Below are 25,638 nucleotides of genomic sequence, written 5' to 3'. Positions count from 1 at the left end.
ATGGGTTGAAATGTGGAAAGAGTCTAGGTCCTCAGTAAGCCACTGAGCCACTGAATTATTAAGTAGGGTAATTGGGATTTGTGAATTTCCTCCCTTGCAACAAAACAGTCCCCGAGTTTCAGGTTGAATGTACAAGCTTAGCAGGCAGAGCCAACCTCCAAATGCCCTACCTCCACACTTCTTATTCTAGGGGATTATGAATTTAATCTACTTTAGTTGATTACTTGTAGCTACAAACAACCAAGCAGACACACTGATTATATACACATAAATCTATTCTATGTTTCTCTTTACTATATATTTAAATCTTTGATGGAGAGAAAAAGCCAATGGAACTTGACCTTGAGTTTTCCATAAAACTGAACTCTTCCTTAATGACCCTAATAGAGGTAAAACTATGATTGAGATTGCACAAAGCATTGAATCATGAAAAGTAACGTATGATGATGTCATATATTAAATACACTCAGCTTTTGGTAGGATATAAGTTGAAAAAGCACACAGCAACTTAAAAGTGGAGATGGAGGCTTAGAAACTTCTATGTTGGTGAGAAGAGGTGGAATTAAAATATTTTCCAAGCATTATTCTCAAAGCACATAACTGAGAGTTGACTTTGAGTGTTGGCAATAAAGGAAGACTTTTCTCCTATTATGATATGCTGGACATAATATTGTTATTAAAGTAAGTAGGAGAATTCGAATTTCTGAATCTCCTCCTTTGCAATGAAACAGCTCCCCAGTTTCAAATTGAAAGTACAAGATTAGCAGGCAGAGTGATGAAGATTTAAGAAAAAAAGTATGGACTGGGTGCGGTGGCTTGCACCTGTAATCCTAGCACTTTGGGAGGCCGAGGCTAGAGGATGACTTGAGTCTAGGAGTTCAAGACCAGCCTGGGCAACAAAGCAAGAACCCATCTCTACAACAAATACAAAAATTTGCCGGGTTTGGTGGCGTGCACCTATAGTCCTAGGGACTGTAGTCCTAGGGACTTGAGAGGCTGAAGTGGGAGGATTGCCTGAGTCTGGAAGGTCAAGGCTGCAGTGAGCTGTGATGGTGCCACTGCACTCTAGCCTGGACAACAGAGCAAGACCCTGTCTCAAAAAAAAAAAAAAAAGAAAGAAAGAAAGAAAAATAAAAAAATATGATGCTCAAAATCGATTTAAGAAGGAGCTGTAGAGCTTGGGAAAGCAGAGGATAGCTGATGATCTGCCCTGTTCTTGCTCCTACTTCTTGTGTTTTGCATTCCCACATTGTGTTGTATGGAAGCAAAACATCATTGTTTTACTGGTCAGTAGATTGCACCTTTCTCCTTGCAGACAACGAGGTGGTGACAGCAACTGGTTCCAGGAAGCCCCTGGTAACAACTCTTCTTTGTGTTGTGTGAGGAAGCTGTGGCTCATAAGCGACCTCAGCAGATTTCCCACCCACTCCGCTGGGTCCCTCAACTCACAGAGACTCATTGTTAAGGACTTTCACTCTGAACAGCTGCTGGCGCTTGCTGGCTTCATTCACTATGAAGAAGGCGATCAGACACCCCAGATTTCAAATAACCTGTCCTATGATCAGACCATGGGTCAGCCCATTGCCCTGGTGTCTGATTAGGAAAGTATGATCACTGTCACCATAGCACAGCGCCTCCCAACTTCTCCACCCACTTGGAGGCTTTCCCCACTCATTTCATTGTTTTGGATATCACTTTACATTGTGGCCCTTCTCTTCTGCAAGAAGCAAAATTTCCCCATCCGTCTACAGTGGAAATACCCTCTCTTCAGGGATCATGCCTAGGTGAAATTCCATTTCGTCAATACGTTAAAATTAGACAAAGTATGGCAGGAGCTTAGCTCCCTTTGAAAAGCTACCTACCTAATCAGTATTCCAACTGATTTAAACGTCCATTATCACAATAAAGTTCAAAGCGTTTAAAGATGCATGAAGTGATGCATTCAAACAGGTGAATATTACTTGTCTTGGAAAAGTCACTGGAGGGTGGAAGGCAGGGTTAGGGTTCAGCTTTTGAGATTAGATAAGAGCAAAGAGCAACTTCAAAACTTCCTGGGGGCAGGCTTGCTGTCACCAGTGGTGGGGCAGGCAGTGGGCTTACTGTTCTCTCTGACACTGTGGCTTGGGTGACCAGGGCACAGAACATGTCAGAATCTTGGGTATCTTCTATGGTACTTAGCCCCGTGAGTCAGATACACCAGAGGTGCTGAGGGGATGCTTGTAGACTTGCTTTTACAGATAACTTTCACGTAGATCTAATGTGTGTGCCACATCAGATGGAAACATTTGCAACCATCTTTCTGGTCCACAGTGTCAAAACATGCCTGAAATGCCACAAAGAATGTTTGTATTTGAGCATAATTTTTCAGGGAGGCAGGGCTTTGATTTTCCTGATTTTTTGTGTGTTTAATTTTTTTTTAACCTGACTATGTAGCAAGAATATTAGAAATAAAATTTAGGAGAGGACAGACAGTTCTTGGGTGTATGGAGACTGGGAATGGCTTGGGGCAGCTGAATAAATAGCATACGTGTATCTGGCTCTCTGGGCCCTACCCAAGCCTTTTTACAACTACCAGGTGTTTTATAGACACATTTTTCTATGAAGTAGTCAAACTGTAAACAGCATGAATCTTGACTGATAATTGTGTCTTAAAATAATAGTCATAAAATAAAGAAAATAAGAGACAAGCATCACCATGATTTTCCCAATTGAAATGTCTTTTGGTTTTGCCTTTGGTGGCATGGGGCATGGGGCCAAGGGTATGGGGGCATTTGTGTGGCATTCACTATTTTTTCAACCTGTCCTGATTATGGAACCCTTTAAAGTCTGTCCTCCACTTGGAACCATGGTGCTCTGAGAGGATGCTGAACTCACAGCAGCCCACACACAATTCCAGTGATACTACTGCAATGTTTTGTACACAGAATCGTAGGTTTGTTGGTTAAATGTAGCACCATATTTTGTTTTAGCAATTTGTGAACAGTCTAGCTTCTCCTTCATACTTACAAGTTCATCAGGCCAAGGATTAAATCGTATGCACCCAAATACCTCTTAGTATAAAAACATCTGCACTCAGTAGCATTTCTGGCGAGCAGGTGGAGGAAGGGCCACGTTCGCCAATGTCATGAGGGGCCGGCATCTTTAACCTTCACGCCCACATCACTAGCCTTGCCTTCTTCACAACAGAAATGTTCTCCCACTTCCTTTCCAGTTCTCTCAGATTCATGGTACAGTAAGTTGGAAAGGGACTTGAGAGATTATTTAGGCTAAACCTTTCATTTTATAAATGACAAAATTAGGGTTGAGCAAAATGGGGTGATTTACTAGTCTGTGCAAAGCCAAGAAAAAAATTTGAGCCTCTTAAAAGTCATTTTTCCACTGAAATATTTTAACTAAAATATCTTCGTTTCACTGTTAAATATATGTTCTCATGTAGTTGCTATAATCAGTTACTTCTCAAGTCGACTCTAAAAGCTTTATTTCCCGTATGACACATTTCAGAATATTACATAAGAAGCTCTCACCAAGACACCAAGGCAAAATATATATGACAAGCCAAAGACAGGTGCCATAAAAAGAAAAGAAATCTTCAAAGGGGTAATCCCAAAAGTGGCGACATGACATCACTCTTCTCTGCCTACTTTCGAGGTAAGACGATGTTGGCGTTCTGAGGGGCCCAGTAAATAACACCCGTCTTCCCCCTCCAGGTCCTGCATAAATTGAAAAAAATAAAACGTAGCAGATGGACTCAAATGCCACCTTCACGACGGAGGTGCCAAGCTGGAGGGCAGGAGCTGCCCTCCAGTCCTGGTTTAGGCGGACCTTCTGAACGGGCCTGAGAGCAGGACCCCAGGGACAAGGAGCCGAGAGGAGCTCAGAGGGGAGGGCGGGCCCAGCTCTCTCGGCGGCCAAGGAAAAGCCTGGAGTGTTAAGAGCTGATGCAGGACTCTGTAGGGTGACCGAGCCCTCCAGAGCAGGGAAGAGCCATTCTCCATAACAAAAAGTCAGGACCGGCTGAAAGCCCCTCCCAGCCCTCCACCCTCCGACGACGGGGCTTCCTTCAGAGCCTTGCCCCGTCCCTGCCCGGTGCTGGCGACTGGTGTTTGGCTCCCTCCTAGAAAAGAGATGGGCCTCCTAGAAAAGAGATGGGCCTAGAAAAGAGAGGGATAGAGAAAGACAGAAGGCTTAGCTCCTGTCCAACAGGGCCACCTAGAGGGACTCTCAGGCTTGAGCGGGGAGAAGCAGAGTTTTGAGGCAGAGCTGATCAAGGGAACCTCAACAAATAATCCCAGCCATGGAGGCGGTGGTGTCTCTGAAGACCCCATGAGAGCATCAGACAAGGGAGAGGTAACTTTAAATATCACAAGCTAAGCCAGAAAGAAAGAATCTGCCTTATGAGACGATCAATTAATTAAGAGCTTTTCTCCCTCTCTCTCTTTCCTCCTCCCTCTTCCTGCTTTGAGCCTGGAACAAATCATGGTAGTAAAATGGAGGCAGAAAGCTGGTAACAGTAGGTGGAGGACAAGAAAAGACGCCTCCCGCCCCCCTTTACCTGGCTTCCTGGCTGCAGAAGGCCCCACACAGGTGAAGGGAGAAGCTTCAACTGGAAATCTGGTTTTAAGAATTGATTATGGGCCGGGTGCGGTGGCTCACGCCTGTAATTCCAGCACCTTGGGAGGCCGAGGCGGGCGGATCACGAGGTCAGGAAATCGAGACCATCCTGGCCAACATGGTGAAACCCCGTCTCTACTAAAAATACAAAAAATTAGCCGGGCGTGGTGGTGGGCGCCTGTAGTCCCAGCTACTCGGGAGGCTGAGGCCGGAGAATTGCTCGAACCCGGGAGGTGGAGGTTGCAGTGAGCCGAGATGGCGCCACTGCACTCCAGCCTGGGCGACAGAACGAGAGTTGGTCTCAAAAAAAAAAAAAAAAAAATTCATTATGATACAAAACTAGATATTCTAACTTCTCAGTTGAGACTGTTGGAGACTTAGAGTGACTATAGGACTTTTTGTTACTTAAGGGTGATAAAAACAAGTTGTAAGATTATGGAGATTTTCATTCTGGGGCAAGGGAAGAACTTTCCCCTATTGAGTGATCTGAAAAGGACAGCAGGAATCAAAAACAAGGTTGCTTTCTCATTTGAATATATTGTTTTCTTCTTCAAATCTAAAAATTTGTTGATTTCATGTTTTCCCTTGTATTGCTCTAACCCACTGTAATGTGATTGCTTCTGGTATCCCTAAGTTTATCAAGCATACTACTAAACCAGCGTTTGGTACTTTAAGAACACTGGACACTCCAACTAACCAGGGGCTGAATCCTGCTGACTGCACTCGCTATGTTTTGTTCAGGTGGCACGGTGCCTGGGAAGCAACTACAGGGCTGTTCCTCCAGCAGGTTATGAACTCAAGAAGTAAAATGAGAGGAGAACCCAGGGGCACCAGGCTGCTGCCTTTTAGTTTTGGTTCAAAATAAAGAAAAGAAGAAGAACAATGATAAATGTATTACAGTCAGTAACCATTTCTGATTTACACTCAAGGTGGTCTTGCTATGATCTCTTCTCAAAGCACTCTTCCAGCAAACAGCACTACTATTAAAACCTGCTGGTGATACATATTGTTTAAGAATAAAATCGGCTGGGTGTGGTGGCTCACGCCTGTAATCCCAGCACTTTGGGATGCTGAGGCGGGTGGATCACCTGAGGTTAGGCGTTCAAGACCAGCCTGGCCAAGATGGTGAAACACCTTCTCTACTAAAAATACAAAAATACAAAAATTAGCCAGGCATGGTGATGAGCACCTGTAATCTGTAATCCCAGCTACTCAGGAGGCTGAGGCAGAGAATTGCTTGAACCTGGGAGGTGGAGGTTGCAGTGAGCTGAGATCGCGCCACTATATTCCAGCCTGGGAGACAGAGCAAGAATCTGTCTCAAAAATAAAATAAAATTAAATTAAATTAAAATTAAAACACACACACAAGAAAACAAAGTAAAACTTGTTGGTGAGCAAACCGAATGAAATATGTTAAATCTCTGTCCAATCCTGTCCAAAGTCAGGCAGAGGAGGCCAACTTGAGTTCTCATCACCATCTCCCAGCACCTTTTGTTGTTTGATTAGAATAGATTCCCTCTGTAAGACATTAATGATTTCCAAGGCTGCTTTAAGAAGTTTCTTTATTATATGGGAAGTGATTGAGAACTGGCAATAATGAATCTGGCTGTCTCTGCTTAGGAGTTTAAAGACCGTTCTGATGACGATAATTACATTTTTATGAATATCCAACCTAGCAAGTAACAATTTTACTATGTCAGATTTGCACCACACAAAGATGCATCAATTTCATCTGCAATGAAAAATAGAGCCTAATAGCACAGTTATATTTATATGATAGTCAAACATCAAGATGCAACGTAAGTGCTTCAACTAAAATAATTCTGATCATTATTTAACCTTGAGATGATTAAGGTAGAAGCTTGTCAGCTTACTTTTTTCATGATTTTTGCTGTTTTGGTTTGATTTTTAAAAATCCATAATTAACATTTATTAACATTTGGATTCTACCCCAACCTCCATGATGTGTGGGCGAGGGAAAAACAACAACAAAAAAGATCCATAGATATGATTAATGGTCAAAGAGAGAGTATTAGGTAATTATAAGTCATAATTATGTTCTTGGTAATAAAATACCATACTAAATGTTTTTCTCCTTTTCTCTGCTAAGTGTCTTCAACTATAATGCAAATTACGGACAATGTATTTAGGTTAGATGCTATACATACAGAGTAATTTAATACAAAGAAAACTGTTTCATTGTGATTGTGCACCAGAGCTATTCCAAGTGTGGTCTGAGAACCAGCAACATCAAGCATTTCTCTAAAACCTGTTGGAAATGCAAATTCTCAGGCGTTACCCCAGATCTCTTGAATCAGAATCTCTAGCAGTGGGCATAGGCACTCGGGACTCTGTGTTAACAAGCCTAACAGGAGGTGCGATGAGGTGTGAGAATCACCGCTCCAGCATCTTGTAACTCATTCTCCCCTCCCTAAAGTGAAACACTGATAAACGTGGAGGCTGCAATCCCAGCAACGCTGTAGGTGTTCGTTGTTAGCTGGAGGGGGCATGTGTTCCCAGAAAGGGGGCCCAAGCGAACAGGCTGTTTTGGCCAAGTCTCTTGAGTCCAGGTTCCTCTCCAGTGGGTTTTCTCTTCTCTTTAAATCTCCTGAGGTCACAGTGTGCCCCAGGCCATGGTTTCTTCCCATTACCAGTCATAATTGTTTGTTTAACCTCCCTGGTAGGAGGGATGTTTATGATGCTCCTCATCATGTGAGGACTTCCACCACCCTGAATCTTTGTTGGTGCTTCCCCCTCTATCACTGAGACTTCATTTCCTTGACATCATCTTGAGCTGCTTAAACATTTTTTTTTTCCAGATGGAGTCTTGCTGTGTTGCCCAGGCTGGAGTGCAGTGGCACGATCTCAGCTCACTGCAACCTCTGCCTCCAGGGTTCAAGGAATTCTCCTGCCTCAACCTCCCGAGTAGCTGGGATTACAGGTGCGTGTCATCACACCCGGCTAATTTTTGTATTTTTAGTAGAGACAGGGTTTCACCATGTCGGCCAGGCTGGGCTTGAACTCTTGACCTCGTGATCTGCCCACTTCAGCCTCCCAAAGTGTGCTTAAACATTTTTAACATCCACCATGATACTCTTCTATTTTTCTTTATGGCAGAAGCCACACTATTTACCTTTTGACAGCACAATGGACCAAAATTGTTTACCAGAACTCACCAGAAAGTGGCATGGAGAGGGGCCACACATGCCAACACGCTGAAAGAAACGCAGTAGAACACCCACTCAGTACAGAGCGCTGATGCTCCCTGGCCAGGACTGCACAGTGCTGTCGCTGTAGGAGTTTTCTTTGGCAAAGAGGATAGGGTAGCAGGTAGCATGAGGGAAAAGTGTCATCAGAATTTGGTGATAGATAGACAGATAGATGATAGATAGGTAGATATAGAGATAATTTTTATTGTGGTAAAAACATAACATAATTCACCATCTTAAATATTTGTAAGTGTATGGTGAATACTGTTAAGTATATTCGCACTGTTGTGAAACAGATCTCCAAACTTTTTAATCTTGTAAAACTGACACTCTATACCTTTTAAACAACTCTCACTTCCCCCCTACCCTTAGCCCCTGGCAACCACCATTCTACTTTCTGTTTCTATGAATTCAATTACTTTAGATAGCTCATAAAAATGAAATCATCCAGGCAGGTGCAGTGGCTCCCACCTGTAATCCTAGCTCTTTGGGAGGCCGAGGCAGGAGATTGCTTGAGCCCAGGAGTTTGAGACCAGCTGGGTAACACAGTGTTATTAAAAAAAAAAAAGAAGAAATCACTTGGTATTTGTCCTTTCTTGAATGGCTTATTTCACTTAGCATAATATCCTCAAGGTTTACCTAATAGAAAAAGTTTTGAAGGAATGCATATTCGAGACAATAGCATTCTAATGAGTCAGCACACATGGGACAGTGTTAAATGAAGTGAATCAGTATGACAAAAAGTGAACGCCATCATGGTGATTTAATTTTTGTATTATTTCATATATTCTTTTTTATTTTAATTTAGGCAGGCTTGGCTGGGTTTGGTGGTTCATGCCTGTAATCCCAGCACTTTGAGAGACCAAGGCGGGTGGATCATTTGAGGTCAGGAGTTTGAGCCCAGCCTGCCCAACATGGTGAAACCTGCTTCACCATGCTAAAAATACAAAAATTAGCCAGGTGTGGTGGCATGTACCTGTAAGCTCAGCTACTTGGGAGGATGAAGCAGGAGAATCGCTTGAACCTGGGAGGCAGAGGTTGCAGTGAACCCAGATTGCATCACTGCACTGCAGTCTGGGTGACAGAGAGAGACTTTGTCTCAAAAATAAATAAATAATAAATACATAAATTAAAATAAATGGATGCGGGCTCTGTCGTCTATGGAGATGGAGTCATCCACATTATTTCATATATCCTATATATTTTAATACTTTTTTTGTTTGTGTCATGTTTTAGTCCAGGTTCTGGCTTTATGATTACATTGTTTTAGAGGCCCAGTGCAAGGGCAAAATCTTTAGAGTGGTGCTTCTGAAATCTGAATGTGAATCAGAATGACCTTGAAATTTGTTAAAAATACAAATTCCCTGGGTTCCAGGAGATTCTTATTTTGGGGTCTGAGGTGGAGCCCAGGAATCTGCATTTAACAAGCACTCCGGTGATCCTTTCCTTCTGAGAGACACTGCAAGTCTAAGCGGGGTAGAGCAGGGCCTGTGAGGGTGAAGCAGTGAGGCTCAACCCCTTTCACAGCTGTTGTAGCTTCTTTGGATCCTCCTGATGCATTGTATCTGGACTTTGAATAACCATTAAGGTACTCCGCCTAGTTCTAGAGTTCCTCACGTCCTTGCCTCAGCCCCGCCCAAAGACCATAGGCTTCCTGAGATACAGGCATTTTGTGGTACTGACCTGCATATCCTCAGCAGGGCTTACTTCACGCTCTCTCTGTTGTGAGAAGATGCACAATAATATTTGTCAAATGAATGAAGACAATAAGGACAGAAATGCAGTGAAAAGAATGTGACTGAAAGAGTCAGAGGAGTTTAGTCTTGGCCTGTAAGCCTAACAGCTGTGAGGCCTTAAGTTACTTCCTCTCTCAGGCCTTAGCCCTGCACCTGTGACATGGGGCTCAGTTTCTTCCTCCTTCCTCCGAGGGCTGCTGTGGGGTACAGATGACATAAGGTATGTAAAAATGCCTGAAAACTGTGGAGCCACTCTTTTCAGTTGTGTTGAATATGACTGTCTTTTTGCTCTACGGAGTGTTAGGTAGTATGAGGAGGCAAAGAACACAAGGTTTACTTCTGGCTATTACCGAAAAGCAAATCCTATTATTTGGTATTTAAAAGAGCCACATGGATTTTCCAACTCCAAGGAGAGTGAAAAAGAAATTTAATACTATAAATTTATGATAGGAACAGTAGAAATATAAATAATGAACAGTACAAAGGAAGGGAGATTCACAGGAAAGCAAATTAACTAGGCACACTGCAGTTTGATTCTGACATGGGGATTTCCCGTAACCTGTAACTGCTTAATGAAATGACATCTGAACTTTATTGGCTTCTCTGAGATCACCTTAAAAGGTAGCAGGTATCTGATAAGATGAGCTGAAAAGCAAATTTATATAATAATATCCTTTTTAAAACTTCAAGGCAGGGATTATAACCACCCCCTAAACTGCAAAGAACCAAAAGAAGTTGGATCACATCCAAGAAGCAATGTGCCCCAGGTGGTAAATGCAGAGCCAGTCCACAGTCCAATGAGGAAAGTGAGAACAATGGAGGAGCTTTCCAGGAAGCTATGTTTATTCAGTTGAGCCAACTATCTCATTCTCAAATGAGGTCTTCCATTGTCTTGGCTCATTATAGGTTCTTACTGATAGGAAATAGCCTTGTTTTTTTTTAAACTGACAAATGAAAAGTTAACAATGATATTACTCCTTATTCAAACTTGATCAGGCAGCTTTGAGTTTGAATTCTCATCCACTTAAGGCAAGTGGCTTGAGGCAAATTTCTAATCCACTCAGGCTTTGATTTCTCTATGTGTAACGATACAAAGATTGGCAATATTTGTAAAGAGCCTAGATCAAATTGTAGTATTGGTGGTGGTTATATGAAAAAGAAAGACAATATTTGTGTTGTTATTTAGATAAATTAAGCAGAGTGTCTTCTTTTTAAAATTTTTTTATTGTTTTAAGAGATGGGGTCTGTGGCACTCAGGCTGGAGTGCAGTGGAAGGATCATAGCTCATTGCAACCTTAAACTCCTGGGCTCAAGTGATCCTCCTGCCCCAGCCTCCTGAGTAGCTAGGAGTATAGGCATATGCCACCATGCCCGGCTAATTTTAAAAATTTATTTGAGACAGGGTCTTGCTATGTTGTCCAGGCTGGTCTTGAATTCCTGGACTCAAGCAATCCTCCCACCTCAGCCTCCCAAAGTCTTAGGAATACGGGTGTGAGCCACTGTGCCTGACCATGGTAGTGTGTCTTGATGGTATAAAATTACTGTTCATTACTGTGTTAGATGTTTTTTCATTTTCCCATGGTGGCCTCCTTTGGGACTGTCCACGCTTTTGCTCCAAGAGTAAATCTCGAAGGAGCAAGCATAAGTGGGAATTTTCCTTGCATGCTCACAGCCAACCAAACAGCCCTATGTCTGTGATGAGATGCATTCCAGAACCAGTTGTAGGATGGGGTTGGGTTGTACCTACTGGCTGAAGTTTTTGTTAGATCTAGCATTTAAACTCACACTTGGTTCTGGGACTAGTATTTAAAAACTTCCTATTATATCATGTATGTCTTTATATTCCTAGTGCTTAATAAATTATAGTTCCTCAACTTTTGTTGATGATTTGAATAAGTAAATGTACAAATAAATATCAGGGAGTACAACAGCTCCATTAAATCATGTGGGTTTTTCCAGTTATTTGCTGCTCTTTGTTTCTGGAACTGATCTGAGATAGATAGCATTTTGATGGGTGAACTTTAACTTACCAAGGCAGACAGAAAACAGGAAAACGGTGGGAGTCCCTATGACTAAAATGTATTAAGTCCATGATGGATATTCCAGGTGTTCTGGCAGGCATCTTCCTGGCCAAAACTTAAGCTGAATTTGAGCTCAACGTCTAATAACAGCTGGACTTGTTTTCCAGGGACCTCAAAGGTCAAACGTATTTTCTTAGATAGGTCACGTTCTGGGGCTTTTGACTCTAATGCAATGTGGGCAATGCAATGACCACGTTATTTCAGAGACATTGACCGGTCACTCAGGGAGTATGAAGGAGGCAAACACTTTGGTTCTCTTATACCTGTCACTCACAGGAAGCTGGTGGCTTAAAGTTTTTAAGACATTCACTTTGGTTGAGTTCTCCACCAGAAGTTGAGCAAGGCAGAATTGCAAGGGCAGGTCCAGGTTTTGTGAGGTCTGAAGCTTTAGACAATATAAGATGTCCTATTTAAGAAAAATAATATAAAATCACAAATAAAACACTAGACATGAAAATGAGAATTTAACTTGAAGCCCCAGCCAGGCACAGTCTCTCACACCTGTAATCCTTGCACTTTAGGAGGCTGAGGTGGGAGACTCGCTTGAGGCCAGGAATTTGAGACTAGCCTGGGCAATATGGCGAGACCACCCCTCTTTACAAAAAAAAAAAAAAAAAAATTAAAAAATTAGCCAGGCATGGTTGCGCACCTGTTGTCAGTCTCAGTGACTCAGGAGGCTGAGGCAGGAGGATTGCTTGAACTTAGGAATCTGAGGCTGCAGTGAGCTATGATCATGCCACTGCACTCCAGCCTGGGTGACAGAATGAGACCCTTTAAAATAAAAATAATAATAAATAGTTAGGAACCCCCCCCTTGCAAGTGGGGGATCCCAAAGCTCGAGCTTAATTAGCTTCTTATAAATGCACCTATGTAATAATGGAAGCAACATTTTAAGACAAAGGTATTTGTGCTATAATGTTGATGAGTGGGACATTTCTAAACATTTACCAGTAAGAGAAACACGTACATGCTAAATGTAACTCCAGACATAGACATTAAATACCAAGTTTTCAGGCTGGAGGGAAGTGAGGCTGGGGGAAGACAAGGGAGAAGGGAACTGGTGACTATTAGGTACCCAGGGAGCCTTCAATTAGTTGGAATGTTTAGAGAACTCGGAATCCTTGAATTTACCTTCCAAATTAATCAAAACCCAAAAGAGGTAACTTATTGGTCATCAAAAATCCTTCTAAATACTGTTTTTTTCAAGGTTCCTGTAGGTTTAACAATTTTTTAAAAACTAGTGGAATTTACTGTGACATTGAGATTAGAAAAAAAGAAAGCAAATGAATTACTTAAGGCGGCAAGAACTATTTTAATGTGTCTTCTCCACTAGTATGCAAGCCCTCTGTGGCTTGGGTGACTAAAGTTGCCCCCATGCCTGTTTGGAATGGTTGCTGGCCTCCTTAACTGCCACTCAGAGATCGCTTGACCACTACAGTCATGGTGGGGATACCAGTTATTAATAGGTCATTTATGGTGAAGCTGGTAAACAGTAAGGGCTCAATAAAAACTTACTAAATGGATGAATCAAATAAATACTTCCACTTTGAACAAATGAGGCCAGACTTAAAGCGGTTTTTATTCCTAAAGATTCTGTAACTGAATTTTGTCAAGACTTCTTTGACTGTGTTTGAGAATTCCGTCATGAATACGGCTGAGGTTTGATGGCAAAATGATTAAGAAATGAAATGGAGTTAATTTTCATTGAGTGCCTAACATGTGCCAGGTATCTTGCTTGAGTTTTGCATATTTACTTATTTATTTTAAAATTTATTTATTTATTTTTCAATAAACCACCTACAAAGCTTCTGGATGTGTATTATTTAAGCTTTGTAACCATTTTGCAATCAAGGAAGCTAGAACTCAGACTTAAATAACTTGTCTATGGCCTCACAGGGAGCAAGTGGCAGAGCCAGAATCCAAACGCAGGTTTGTGGGTGCAAGGCTTTTGCTGTGACGCTGTAACCTCTCATTTGGCCTTTTCTTTCCAGCCAATGCGAAAGACACATGAAACAGTAACAGAGAGAGGCAGGAAGGACTATGAAGATGGGACAGTACAGTGAGAAGTCACATTGTCCGTCATCAGTACATCATTAAGGGCCTTAAATTGCCCATCTGTGAGCCCAGACGGTTGGACTGGATGACCTCTGAGTGGGGTGACCACATGGCCCAATTTTCCAAGGCAACCCAGACTTACACCTGTTTTGCCACTGCAACTATTAGCACCGCTTCCACTCTCAAACATGTTCCATTGTGGATCATAAATTCTAAGGTCGCCCTATCTGTGAGGTTCTTTCTGGCCCTTACTTTCTGTTATTTCATACTGAACCCAATAATATTTCTTTGATGACTGAAGCACGATAAAATTTCATTTTCCAGGCCTGGAGGTACAGGGAGGACAGTAGGTGAGGTGGCCCTTACTTATGTAGAGGTTGCTTTGCATTTCTGATATGGATATTTTTTCAATCTAGGAGCTAGTGCTCCTTTCCTTTCAAAGTACACTAGTACATCCCCTTCTAGTGTATTTGGCTTCAGTTAATTTGGGATCATTATATAAATATTTGTTTCCGACTTCACACTAATAGTGGCTGCTCCTTACTGAGTGCTTACACTAAGGCTAAATGCTGAGTGCATTATCTCATTTATGCATATATTAATGCTATAAGATAGTTCCTCACCTTATAGATAAGGAAACAGGTTTAGTGAAGTGACTTGCAAGTAAGAGCCAGGTCTTAAGCTCTTAGCCATTCTTCTATATTGAGATCTGTATATACACATACAGCAGATAATTAAGAAAGTTATCAGGCTCCTAAATTCCCATTGGCCTTCCCTGTATTTATCAGTATCCATGCCAGTCTTTGTCATTTCATCATCCATTGCTTCAGCCATCCATCTTTACCTCCTCGTAGAAACATCTGCCTCAAGTAAACAGATTTTGACTAAGATGCAGATTCTCAGAAAAAACGAAGATTGGATTAGCAAGTAGGTGCAATGAATACTTACTTATACAAACCTTTTTTTGTCTTTCTTTTCCACAGTTGAAAACAGAAAACAGACCCTTGTTTTTTGTTTATATTTACATAAACAATACTTAAAAGAAAAACCACCAGTTGACACCATATCATTCTGCTTTTCTTTATTGTCTGGCTAACTTACAAAGATGCAGATGTCTAGGGGAGTCTCTACCCTACCATTTACACTATCCTGATGACACAGATACCAAAATGTGTCTGTTTACATAGTGCATGGCATGAAAAAAATGTTTTTCTTCCTCTACGGTCCTTGACTATAAGGAGGAAAAAATTAATTTCACGCCAACATTTTTTGGGAACTTTAACAATCATCCCATTTCTGCTACTAAAATAACAAAACTGGTATTACAATTTAAAATATAAAGACCTAACAGTTTTTACAAATATGCAAATAATCTGCTACTTAGACATAAAAAAAGTTGACTTCTTTTAAATCACAAAGTAAGGCACCATTGGATTAAACATTTCTCCTGGCTTTTACTAAATAATATGCATAGTGAAATAAATACTGAACACTGAGTTTTAATACTGTAATACATTTCAATATAAAATAAGAGGTGAATGTTAAAATACTGTATTACATGTTGAATACATTTATCTGAAAATTTTATGAAAAAAACACACATGTAAGCTCTGATTTCAGGGAAGAAAATATTCATTTTTGTAATTTTCCATAGTTTAAGATTTTACCACAGAACTTACTCAAAGTTTTAGATGCAATTAGGTTGCAAACTTTCAAAGAAAGGGTGTAGGTGTATTAATGAAACACTCACTTAAAACACTACATTCTAAAGGATCTCTATTCTGGATGAATGGCAACTTTGAGCTATGACCCTGTTTCAAATTTAGAATGGTACCTGCCAAGTTCAGATATGCAAAGGAATTGTCCAATTGTTACTACCCCTTATAAAATTCAGACCCACTTTCTTTGAGTCAGACTTTTCTCTGTCATATTTTCTAGGAAGGGGAAACTCCATCTTTTGTGGAATGGGTCATTAGGCTTTATCACAGGGATGCTTTTCACTGTTGAAATCAGATAAAAGAATCCCAAATAAATGATGCTGCTAAATTACCAAACTGCTAGAGATTAACAAATTTTTTTAAAAAACCAACACTTTGCCAGGCTTGTTATACCTTATTATTTCTTGATTCTCTTTGAGTAAAAAGCCCAAATGACTGTATGGAAGACAGATGAATGGTCAATGAGAGAGGAAACACAGGTTCTCTAATGTACTACATCAGGACTTTGGCAAGGAAGTTATAAAAATATAATATATTCAAATCAGTAACTTCATAATTTATTAGACATCCCATTTATTAGAACTCTAAGTTCTTTTGCTTTTATATAAATGAAACATTTATTCTATAAATAGAAATGTATTTTTCAGAATTTTCTTTGGGTTGGGTTCTTGTTAGCATCTCCCAGTAATACATGAATAACATACTGAAACCATGATACAATGTTTAGGTAGATATACATATACATATGTGGTCATGTGTTTTTAAAAAACAAGTAATGGTCATTTTAAACAAAACCATATAAAATATCTAAGTGGAAATATTTTTTCCCAACTCTATAGCTAGATTTAAAAGTCCCAGTAAAATTTTGTAAACAAAATCATGTAAGAAAAGGCAAGGCTGGCTCTTCCCTATGGTCCTTTAGTGGAGCTGTATTTGCATAGATCCTAGACAAATGATGCAAAACAAATTCCCTCCAATTTCCACTAGCAATCTCCCTAATTCGCTCAACCCTTACATAAGAATCAGATTTAGATTTTTAGAGTTTTACCCACCAACTCAAATCTGTTCCCTTCTTCTTCCATGTTTCTGATTTGACACCTTTCCCTGACTTTCTTCCCCTCCTACCAAGCCTTCCTAGTGTCTCCCAGCCTCAGGAACTTGCTCAGCCAGAGAGGAACAAAGGCTGCTTCCATTTCACAAGGCAGAAGTCCAACTGACAAGTGAGGGCGTGCGCCAGCTGGTTCTGAGCCCGGAAGTCCCGACAGGCTCTCCGTTTCTTTTCAGTGGCTTTATTCCACATGACTTTAGTAAATCGTACTCAATTAATTTCTGACCTTGGTACTTTGAAGCAACACTTGTATACAGATATTAAGGGAAGAGGGAAGATAAGAGAGCAAAATCGAAGGTCAAACTGTGTCAAACAAGGTACTGGGTCCTAATTTTATTTTTAGTTGCCTCTTGAATCGCTCAAGCCCATCTTGCCTTTTTTGTTTTTTAAACGAGGTTTCTGCACTAGCTTCCATCTTCCAGACTTATGCTGTCTAATCCAGTAGCCACCAGCCACATGTGGCCACTGAGCACTTAAAAATGTGACTAGTCCAAATGGAGATGTGCTACCAGTAAATGTAAAATACACTCTGGATTCTGAAGATTCAGTACCAAAAGATAATATAAAATATCTCATTAAAAGTTTATGTTGATTACAGGTTGAAATACTTTGGATGCATATTAACTTCACTTGTTGAAAATATACTAGAAATGTTGAAGTTGTATATGGGGCTCACGTTATATTTCTATTGGACAGCTCTGTCCTGGAGCTGAGCTCTGACTGCCAAAGATTGGACATCCTGTGACTGCAAAAGTTTCCTGTGAGCCCTTACTCAGCAGCTTGCTTAGGTGGTCTGTGGTTCATGGAAACAGACAGGAGGCCAAGCATGCGAAAAAGGAATGGGAGAAAACAGCTCTCAGGGACTTTAATAATTACAGTCTGTGGCAAATAAGCAGTGAATGTTTGGATTTGGTTGGTGGAAAGCTGGGATGCAATTCATCTCTGCCTATTACCACAAAAGCCTATCGACCCCGGTTGCAGCTGAAGCAAGCAATAGCCTGGAGAACAAACAATATGAAAAGCTAGGTGCATTTCTTACCGATTCCCACGCACACACGCATATTCCCACTCACCCTCCCATCTTTCCTCCTGCCCATACATGGGGCACAAGGGAAGAAGCGGGGAGGAGGGTGTGCAGTTCTTAGCAACAGAAGCAGCTCTTGAGCTTGGGTAGAGAAGAGCAGGCAAAGATCACCTCGGGATGGGAGGGAGTGGTGGGGCACCCCTTTCTCTTCGGTTGGATCCACCTTGGTGAAAAAACAGACAAAATATAATTTTGGTTAGAAAGCTGATGTTCTCATTGTGGAAACTCGGGGATGGTTGCACGGGTACCAACTACCTCATCCCTATGACCAGGGCTGTCAGCTAACTAGCATATGTTGTGGATGAGAAGTGAGAGGTGAAAAGAAGCAAGTAATGTTCTGAATAAACATCATGGTGGATGATCCACCACTGGCTCCCAAGTACTTGTACAAAGTTAAAAAAATCATTTTCTTCTTATCACAGTGTGTGTTTATTATAGATTTAGAAAATATGGATGAGTAAAAACAAAGAACTCACCCATTCCTCCAGCACCTAGAGATAACCAATTACGTGTATATTTTTTATTTAGGAACAGTTCCCCGTTTTCTTCCAGAAATAAGATCATGTAATCAGTTTGAACATCTTTCAAAGGCATTACTCTTTGCAAAGATTATTAATGACAGACTGTATTCCAAAATATGAGTACACTACAGTCTACCTAGTCAATTCCCTTTTGTTGGGCATTTAGGTATCTTCTAATTAAAAATGAGAAAGCTTTTCTGACAGTAGCCATCCTAATGGGTGTAAAGTTGTATCTCACTATAGTTTTATTTGCAGTTCCCTAAAAATCAGTGATGTTGAGCATCTTTTCAAGTGCTCTATCAATGTGTTCTTTTAAAAGTTATTTATGGCCCTGTTGCGGTGGCTCACACCTGTATCCCCAGCACTTTGGGGAGGCTGAGGAGGGAGGATGGTTTGAGTTCAGGAGTTCGAGACCAGCCTGGGCAACATAGCAAAACCCCATCTCCAAAAAATTAGCCAGGCAGGTTGGTGCGTGCCTCTCCCATAGTCCCAGCTACCCAGGAGGCTGTGGTGGGAGGATCACTTGAACCTGGGAGGTCAAGGCTGCAATGAGCCAAGATTGTGCCGCTGCACTCCAGCCTGGGTGACAGAGTGAGACCCTGTCTCAAAAACAAAACGAAACCAAAAACCAAGCTATTCATGGGCTATCAGTCCACTGTAACTAGGCTTAAAACCCATTCACATAAAAAAAATTCATTTACTACACAAACATTTGTTGAGAAATGTTTTTTTTTTTTTTTTTTTTTTGAGACGGAATCTTGCTCTGTCACCCAGGCTGGAGTGCAGTGGCCGGATCTCAGCTCACTGCAAGCTTCGCCTCCCGGATTCACGCCATTCTCCTGCCTCAGCCTCCCAAGTAGCTGGGACTACAGGCGCCCACCACCTCGCCCGGCTAGGTTTTTTTTTGTATTTTTTAGTAGAGTCGGGGTTTCATTGTGTTAGCCAGGATGGTCTCGATCTCCTGACCTTGTGATCCACCCGTCTCGGCCTCCCAAAGTGCTGGGATTACAGGCTTGAGCCACCGCACCCAGCCTTGTTGAGAATTTAACAGGTGTTCGGCATGAGGTTAGGTGCTCAGATGCTGTGAACAGGTCTACCCGGTGCACGTGTCAATCAGGTAGGTCTGCTCTAACCACTACTCTTGAGACTCAGTGGGCTGGAACTGGCAGATTCCTCAGTAGGGATCTTGATAGGGACCCTACTAGTCCACTTAGGGATTTCTGAGAAAGAACCAAATTTCTGAGCAAGGAAAGGAGTTAGGAGAAAACACTGAAAGAGGCGCCTCTTCCTCTCACCATCCCAACCAAATATTTTCTTGGGCAGGCATCTGAGAAAAGACTCATCTGGATGTAAACCAGACACCTATCATGGAGCCCTGACCATCAACTGACCCTCCACAAGTGGTTAGTAGAATGAGGGCTGGCCTAGTCCAAAGCTGTAATTAGAGTACACTCCAAGTGCATTCGGTACTGCTCAGGGCTGTCTGGGTGTGCTCTCAGGCTGTGGGCTGGGAGGCTGAGGTTGCTGCAGAGCAGAGGAAAACTTGGTACTCGACAGTGCCTTATTTATTTTTGTTAGATGATACATTATCATTATAAAATATTAAACATGCCTAATGCTGGAAATATTTAAGGCAAATGTACAAAAAAATTTTGGTAGACGGGGGAAATTAATTCACCAATTTAAAAACTACTTTTAGGCTAGGTGTGGTAGCTCATGCCTATAATCCAGTGCTTTGGGAGGTTAAGGCAGGGGACTACTTGAGGCCAGAAGCTCAAGACCAGCCTGGGCGACACAGAGATATCCTGTCTCTATAAGAACATTTTTAAAAAGAAATGCTTGAAAATGCCCTTTATGTTTCAGGCTCTGTGCCCCTCAAGGAAGATGCAACAGTGAGCAGGACACAGTTCTAGTCCTTACATTGCCTACTTGAGTCTTAAAGGAGGATGGGAGAAGAAATATGCTTAGCTATTACATTAAAAATCTAGAGGGTACAGGGAAGATGGTCTGTTACCAATTTAAAAACACAAATAATATTTAGAATAAGAGGAAAATAGTAAGTCAGAAAAAATATTTAGAGTCTATATGAACAACTCCTTAAAGTCAATTCGTTTATTGGTGCCCAAGAAGGAAGAAGGGTTGTACTCTTATCAAACAGAAGCCCTTCTTCTGGTGAACACGTACACACACACACACACACACAGCATTCAAAGATACCTGTCCCATGTGAAAACTTACTTTCCACTAAACATTTTTCTTTTCTTTTTTTTTTTTTTTGAGATGGAGTTTCGCTCTTCTTGCCCAGGCTGGAGTGCAATGGTGTGAATTCTGCTCACTGCAACCTCCGCCTCCTGGGTTCAAGGAATTCTCCTGCCTCAGCCTCCTGAGTAGCTAGGATTACAGGCATGTGCCGCTATGCCCAGATAATTTTGTATTTTTAGTAGATACAGGTTTTCTCCATGTTGGTCAAGCTGGTCTCGAACTCCGGACCTCAAGTGATCCACCCACCTTGGCCTCCCAAAGTGCTGGGATTACAGGCGTGAGCCATTGTGCCTGGTCTTCACTAAAAATTTCAATCATCAACTCTTGTATAATGATTTTATTACAGCTATACCTCTTCATTAGGTATTGTCTATGAATGCAGTCTTCCACATAAACAAATTTTTCCAGGAATTAAAGTTTTCCTTTTAAGCAGTAGTATTCTGTTTTCTTCTAGCATTTGTCCATGGAAAATTTCCTATATTTTCTAACTCTTTAAATTTTTCTACAGAGGCACAAAGCACAGGTTAACTCAATTAATTTAATCCCATTTAACCCAATAGAAATTTAACCCAACAGAAACATCTGGTGTTGTCCTGCGCTGTAACACACAGCACAGCCATGTTCCTGTCTCCTCCTCTGACCTGGGACTGCCATCTGTCACTTCTCTCCCATGTCAGTGATTTTGCTTCTCACTAGTCTTAACTTTAGCTGTTACTAATCTCCTATAAGGTTTGGAACCAACCAACCAAAAATTACTTTAAACTGTGTTAGAAAACAATCAGTAGGCTCTGAGTAGGTATAAGAAGCTCTGCTAGGGAGTGAGGCCATGGCTAGGGGTGTTGTGACGTATTTGACTTATTAGGTTATATTTTCTCTATTTCTGGTTTGAGAATTTGGCTCTGAGGCTAAGGCTGCCACGAACCTCAGCCTCATGGGTGACATACGCATATTTCATGCTAATTCTTTCTTCATTGTATATATTTATTGTTGCTGCTGTTGTTTTTTTTTTGAGACGAAGTCTTGCTCTGTTGCCCAGGCTGGAGTGCAATGGTGCGATCTCGGCTCACTGCAACCTCTACCTCCCGGGTTCAAGCGATTCTCCTGCCTCAGCAACTGAGTAGCTGGGATTACAGGCGCACGCCACCATGCCCGGCTAATTTTTGTATTTTTAGTAGAGATGGGGTTTCGCCATGTTGGTCAGGCTGGTCTCGAACTCCTGACCTCATGATCTGCCTGCCTCAGCCTCCCAAAGTGCTGGTATTACAAGCGTGAGCCACCGTGCCTGGCTATTGTTTTTTTAAAAGTAAATTTAAGAGGCTTTCCAGCAAAACCCCGAAAAGCCTGCTAGACAAATTCTGAAAGAGCTGTAATACTTCCTATACATTTAATGTTATAAAATTCCAGTTTGTCTATTTTCCCTTCTTGTTGACACCCTTTTTCAATGGAGGAAAAGCAATTTACTTCCTTATGGTAGCATGACCTACATTACCAGAACAACAGAAATAATTTAAATGTCCATGGTAATGGTAAATTACTATATGCTGAAATAAAAACCATGTGATAACATGGGCACTATTTACTAAGCAATGTTATGTAAACCCCGCCACAAAACTATACACTGTCATTATAACTACATAAAAAATCAGAATTATATGGATAAAAAATTGGATGAGAATCTGGTAAAATGAAAATATCTATTATGTAGAGAGATTTTGGATATATTTACATTTTCATGTAATGCTCTGTAAAGCTATGATTATCATATGTTTGAAAGATCAAGGCAGTTACAGGGAGTTTTTGTTATAATTAATCAGACATTATGCCAATTTCAAACTAGAAGGAATAGAAGATGGCTCTACTTGTACTGTCTCAGGAAGATGAAAACGGAGGACGATCGTCCAAAGCAGCAAAATAATAAAATTTAATACTAGCAAACCACGGTATTTTGAGTTTGTAATGACACATTAAAATAACTGTTTCTCATATGCATTCTGGGCATCTGCAATTTCCTCACTGCCTGTGGAAGGGGAATTTACTAGAATGTAGATGGCTCCAAAAGGTTCTCTACCCCACTCCAGGCAAGAGGCCTGGACTTTCTATACAGCCCGAGTGTCACTCAGGCTATTCAAGCATGAATCTTCAAAAACCTTGGCAGAAATACTCACTCCGGCTTTCGTTTCTTGCCAATTTGCTGGGATAACTTTTGGTCGTTTGTACATATGGCTCTGGAGGTGGCAAATCGGAAATTGGATGGAAGTAGAATCTGCTTTCCCACTCATCTGGGAAGAGAAACAAGCAGTATCTTCAGTGACAGACAATCTGCTATGAAGACTTACGTAACGAAAGGCACAGAATGAAACAGAGAGAGAACCACAGACATCAGTGCTAGTTTTTATGCCTAGAAGTTTACAGAAAAGCTGGAAGTGCTGCAAAGGTCACGAATTAGTACACTGACGTATATACAGACCTGCAAATCAAAGCAAAGTGGTTTTAATGAGAGTGATTAGGATCCAGCCAGTCCCTCTTAGGAGCTGGCGGCTAAGGTACAGGACACCTTTTTCCCCATTGATAACAATGGCAGAGATAGGCAGTTCAACATGTGCAGGCCATCGGGCCTCTTACCTACAGTGAACTGTTTAGAAATGTACATAAGAAGAAGCTATTAAAAGATTCTTTTCAGAATCCTGGAATCTCTGGAAAGTTAACTAAAATGAGACCCAAACAAAGAACAGATCAGGGAAAAATGATCTGCCTTTTTGGGAAGTGGGGAAGGGGGATTACTAATTTTAATTTGAAATCACTGTGGGCCTTAGAATGGTTAGTTAGATCAGTGCAATGGAGTGTGATAATGATGGAACAAGTAATTAAACGCAAACAAGCAAACCACATATACAAACAGATTTACCATTTAGTTGCTGCCCTATAGCCCAGGGAGTCGGACCATACCTCACCTTCACATGGAGAGTCTTGGAAGCCATTTCTAATAGATGTTGATGGTGGAGGTGGGGGAGGTGCCCCAGCACTGGGCCTGTCAGGAGGAAGGGGAGGCCTGGGTCCACTCCTTGGACTGTCTACTCCACTCCTGGACGGCAACTGAGGGGTGGCAGGCAGGGCCCGAGACGTGCTGCCGTTTCTGCTTATTGGAGGAGGTGGTGGGAGGGGGCCTGGAGCAAAAAAAGACACGTAGTGCAGAACCTTATATCCATATTCCATCACCGTAGTCACCATTAGTGTACAGCTGATGGTGACCTGCTGGACACATGCCCTTTAATTAGGGTGGAGATTTTCTAGGGTATTTGGCTGAGAAATGAGTAAACACACAGAAACACAAAAAATGCATGTGTACACATGTATATGCAAAACAAGTGCATACTGATAGCTAAATGGGTGTTTTGGCTTTGAATTAGCACTGAGATTGGAGATGGCACAGTGAAACTGAAAACAGGTGAAAATCTGTTTATACTGACAACCATATAATTAAAAAAAATTTTACAATCCTTTAAAGAGCTATTGAACTAATTACTGTGACATGATGAAATAATTTTTTAAAAAAGAATAAGATAGTTATGAAATTATTTTAGGTCTTGAGAAGAATGAGGTTCTTTAAATGCAGTTTTGTTGTTAATTACAGAAGCACGTTTCTGTGATGCATATGATCTGTTTCCAGGCAGAAGTGGCATCAGGAAACCAAATACCAGTCATCTTGAGAGCAGTAGGAGTTTCTTCTTGGTTCTTCCTCTTTGGGGAGGCAGATGAACACAGGGAGTGACAAACAGCTAATCAACATCCATGGCTATAAATGCTAATGTGAATCTTGACCTTGAGCAAGCTGGTACCCTATGGAACTTGGTTTCCTAGTTGTAAAAGAGTGCCACATGGTCACCTGTCTCACAGCACTGCTGCCAGGAAAAACTAGTGAAAATGCAAATAAAAAATACTATGTAAGTACTTGAAACCATTTTTAAAAAATGTAGCAGTATGGTATAACCATAAGTTTTTAAGTTTCTAAAGAAAAATTCAAAGTAAATTATTTTTGATAATACAAAAGAAAACCTTGCTTTTCCTATCCTCCAAATGCAGGGGCTATTTGAGTAGTAAGTAAACTAAAAAAACAAAACTAAAAACTTGAGCATTTTCCAATGTAAATCAAAATGGCCTTAGTAATTATTCCTGATCTTCAGCAGTGGGTTCCACTTGTAAGATGCTGACATTTTATGTGAATACAATATCTGACGGTGCTATAAATAAATATCTTATTAGCTATAGATTCAGAATCCAATTAGGAACCTTAACCTGAACAACCTGCCCACTGCAGATATCCCTGACAGAAAGTCTTGGCTCCAACATTTTATGGCGGTGGGAGGCACTGTCCAGCCCTGATTGGTCTCTCAAGGAGTCTTCAGTGCCTCACCTGGGAGTGGTTATTTATTACCCTATCTGCTTGTCATTGCCGGAGTCCCAGGCAGCAAGAGTTGATTTATTGAGGAAAAATGTCTCATTTGCTGTGGGTTTGACTTCATTGGTGATACCACCACACAACTGTCACTACATGCAAACTCGACTTTCAATATTATGGGGCCCTGTACTATATAACTTCATCTCTTTTTCTTTTTAAAGTAAATGGTCCTGTTCATGTTCCTAACTCTCCAACCTCATGGCTCCCTGCTCCAAATCCTGACAGGCACAATAGAAAAGAAAACAGATTTCTATTTCCCACTGGCAGAATAACAGAAATGATCATTTATTGAATATAACTACATGCCAGGAAATAAGATAACCACTATCCATGCTTGTCTCGTTTAATTCTTACAACTCTGAGAGGTACAGGGACAGGAGACAAGGCCTCAGAGGTTTTGGAAGCTTAAAAAGCTCATCAGAAGACTGAGTGGAGCCAGGATCTGACTCCAAATCTGTCAGATTCCAAGGCCCACTCCCGTAACACTGAAGCCAAATGACTCAGAATACACAGGGCCTTTGATGAACTCTCATATGCTCCTTGTGGGAATGTAAATTGGTAGGAAATTTCTGGAAGGCAATTTGCCAGTACCTATGAAATCCGTAGTTTACTATGCACACTCACTGACCTAGATATTCCACTTATAGGAATTCATCCAAAGGAAATACAGAGATGTGTACACATATTTTGCTACAAAAATGTATCACTGCATTATCTGCACCAGGAAAAATCTAGAGATGGCCCATATGACCAGGTGAGGGGATTGGTTAAATAAATCAAGGTACATCTGTAGGATT

At 41.2% G+C, this 25,638-nt stretch overlaps 1 protein-coding gene and 1 non-coding gene across 5 annotated transcripts in view; both read right to left on the bottom strand.

Moving 5' to 3' along the window:
• Positions 1-14,758: 14,758 nt before the first annotated feature.
• Positions 14,759-25,638, bottom strand: part of WIPF1 (WAS/WASL interacting protein family member 1) — a 120,356-nt gene continuing 109,476 nt past the window's right edge. For all 4 annotated transcript variants that reach the window (XM_050751774.1, XM_050751777.1, XM_050751776.1 and 1 more), the window contains 3 exons: positions 23,337-23,549; positions 22,551-22,664; positions 14,759-17,765 (listed from right to left, as the gene is read on the bottom strand). In XM_050751774.1, coding sequence (XP_050607731.1) covers positions 17,710-17,765; positions 22,551-22,664; positions 23,337-23,549 — 383 coding nt within the window. In that variant the 3' untranslated portion in view covers positions 14,759-17,709. The remainder of the gene's footprint in view (positions 17,766-22,550; positions 22,665-23,336; positions 23,550-25,638) is intronic.
• Positions 21,698-21,760, bottom strand: LOC126933253 (U7 small nuclear RNA). The gene has a single exon (XR_007718493.1). It is a non-coding gene; the product is annotated as a U7 small nuclear RNA (small nuclear RNA).

The sequence above is a fragment of the Macaca thibetana genome, chromosome 12 (genome assembly GCF_024542745.1).
Source record: "Macaca thibetana thibetana isolate TM-01 chromosome 12, ASM2454274v1, whole genome shotgun sequence".
In the NCBI taxonomy this organism is placed as follows: Eukaryota; Metazoa; Chordata; class Mammalia; order Primates; family Cercopithecidae; genus Macaca; species Macaca thibetana.
Note: the sequence above shows the minus strand (reverse complement) of the source record. Positions and strands in the feature narration are given on the sequence as shown.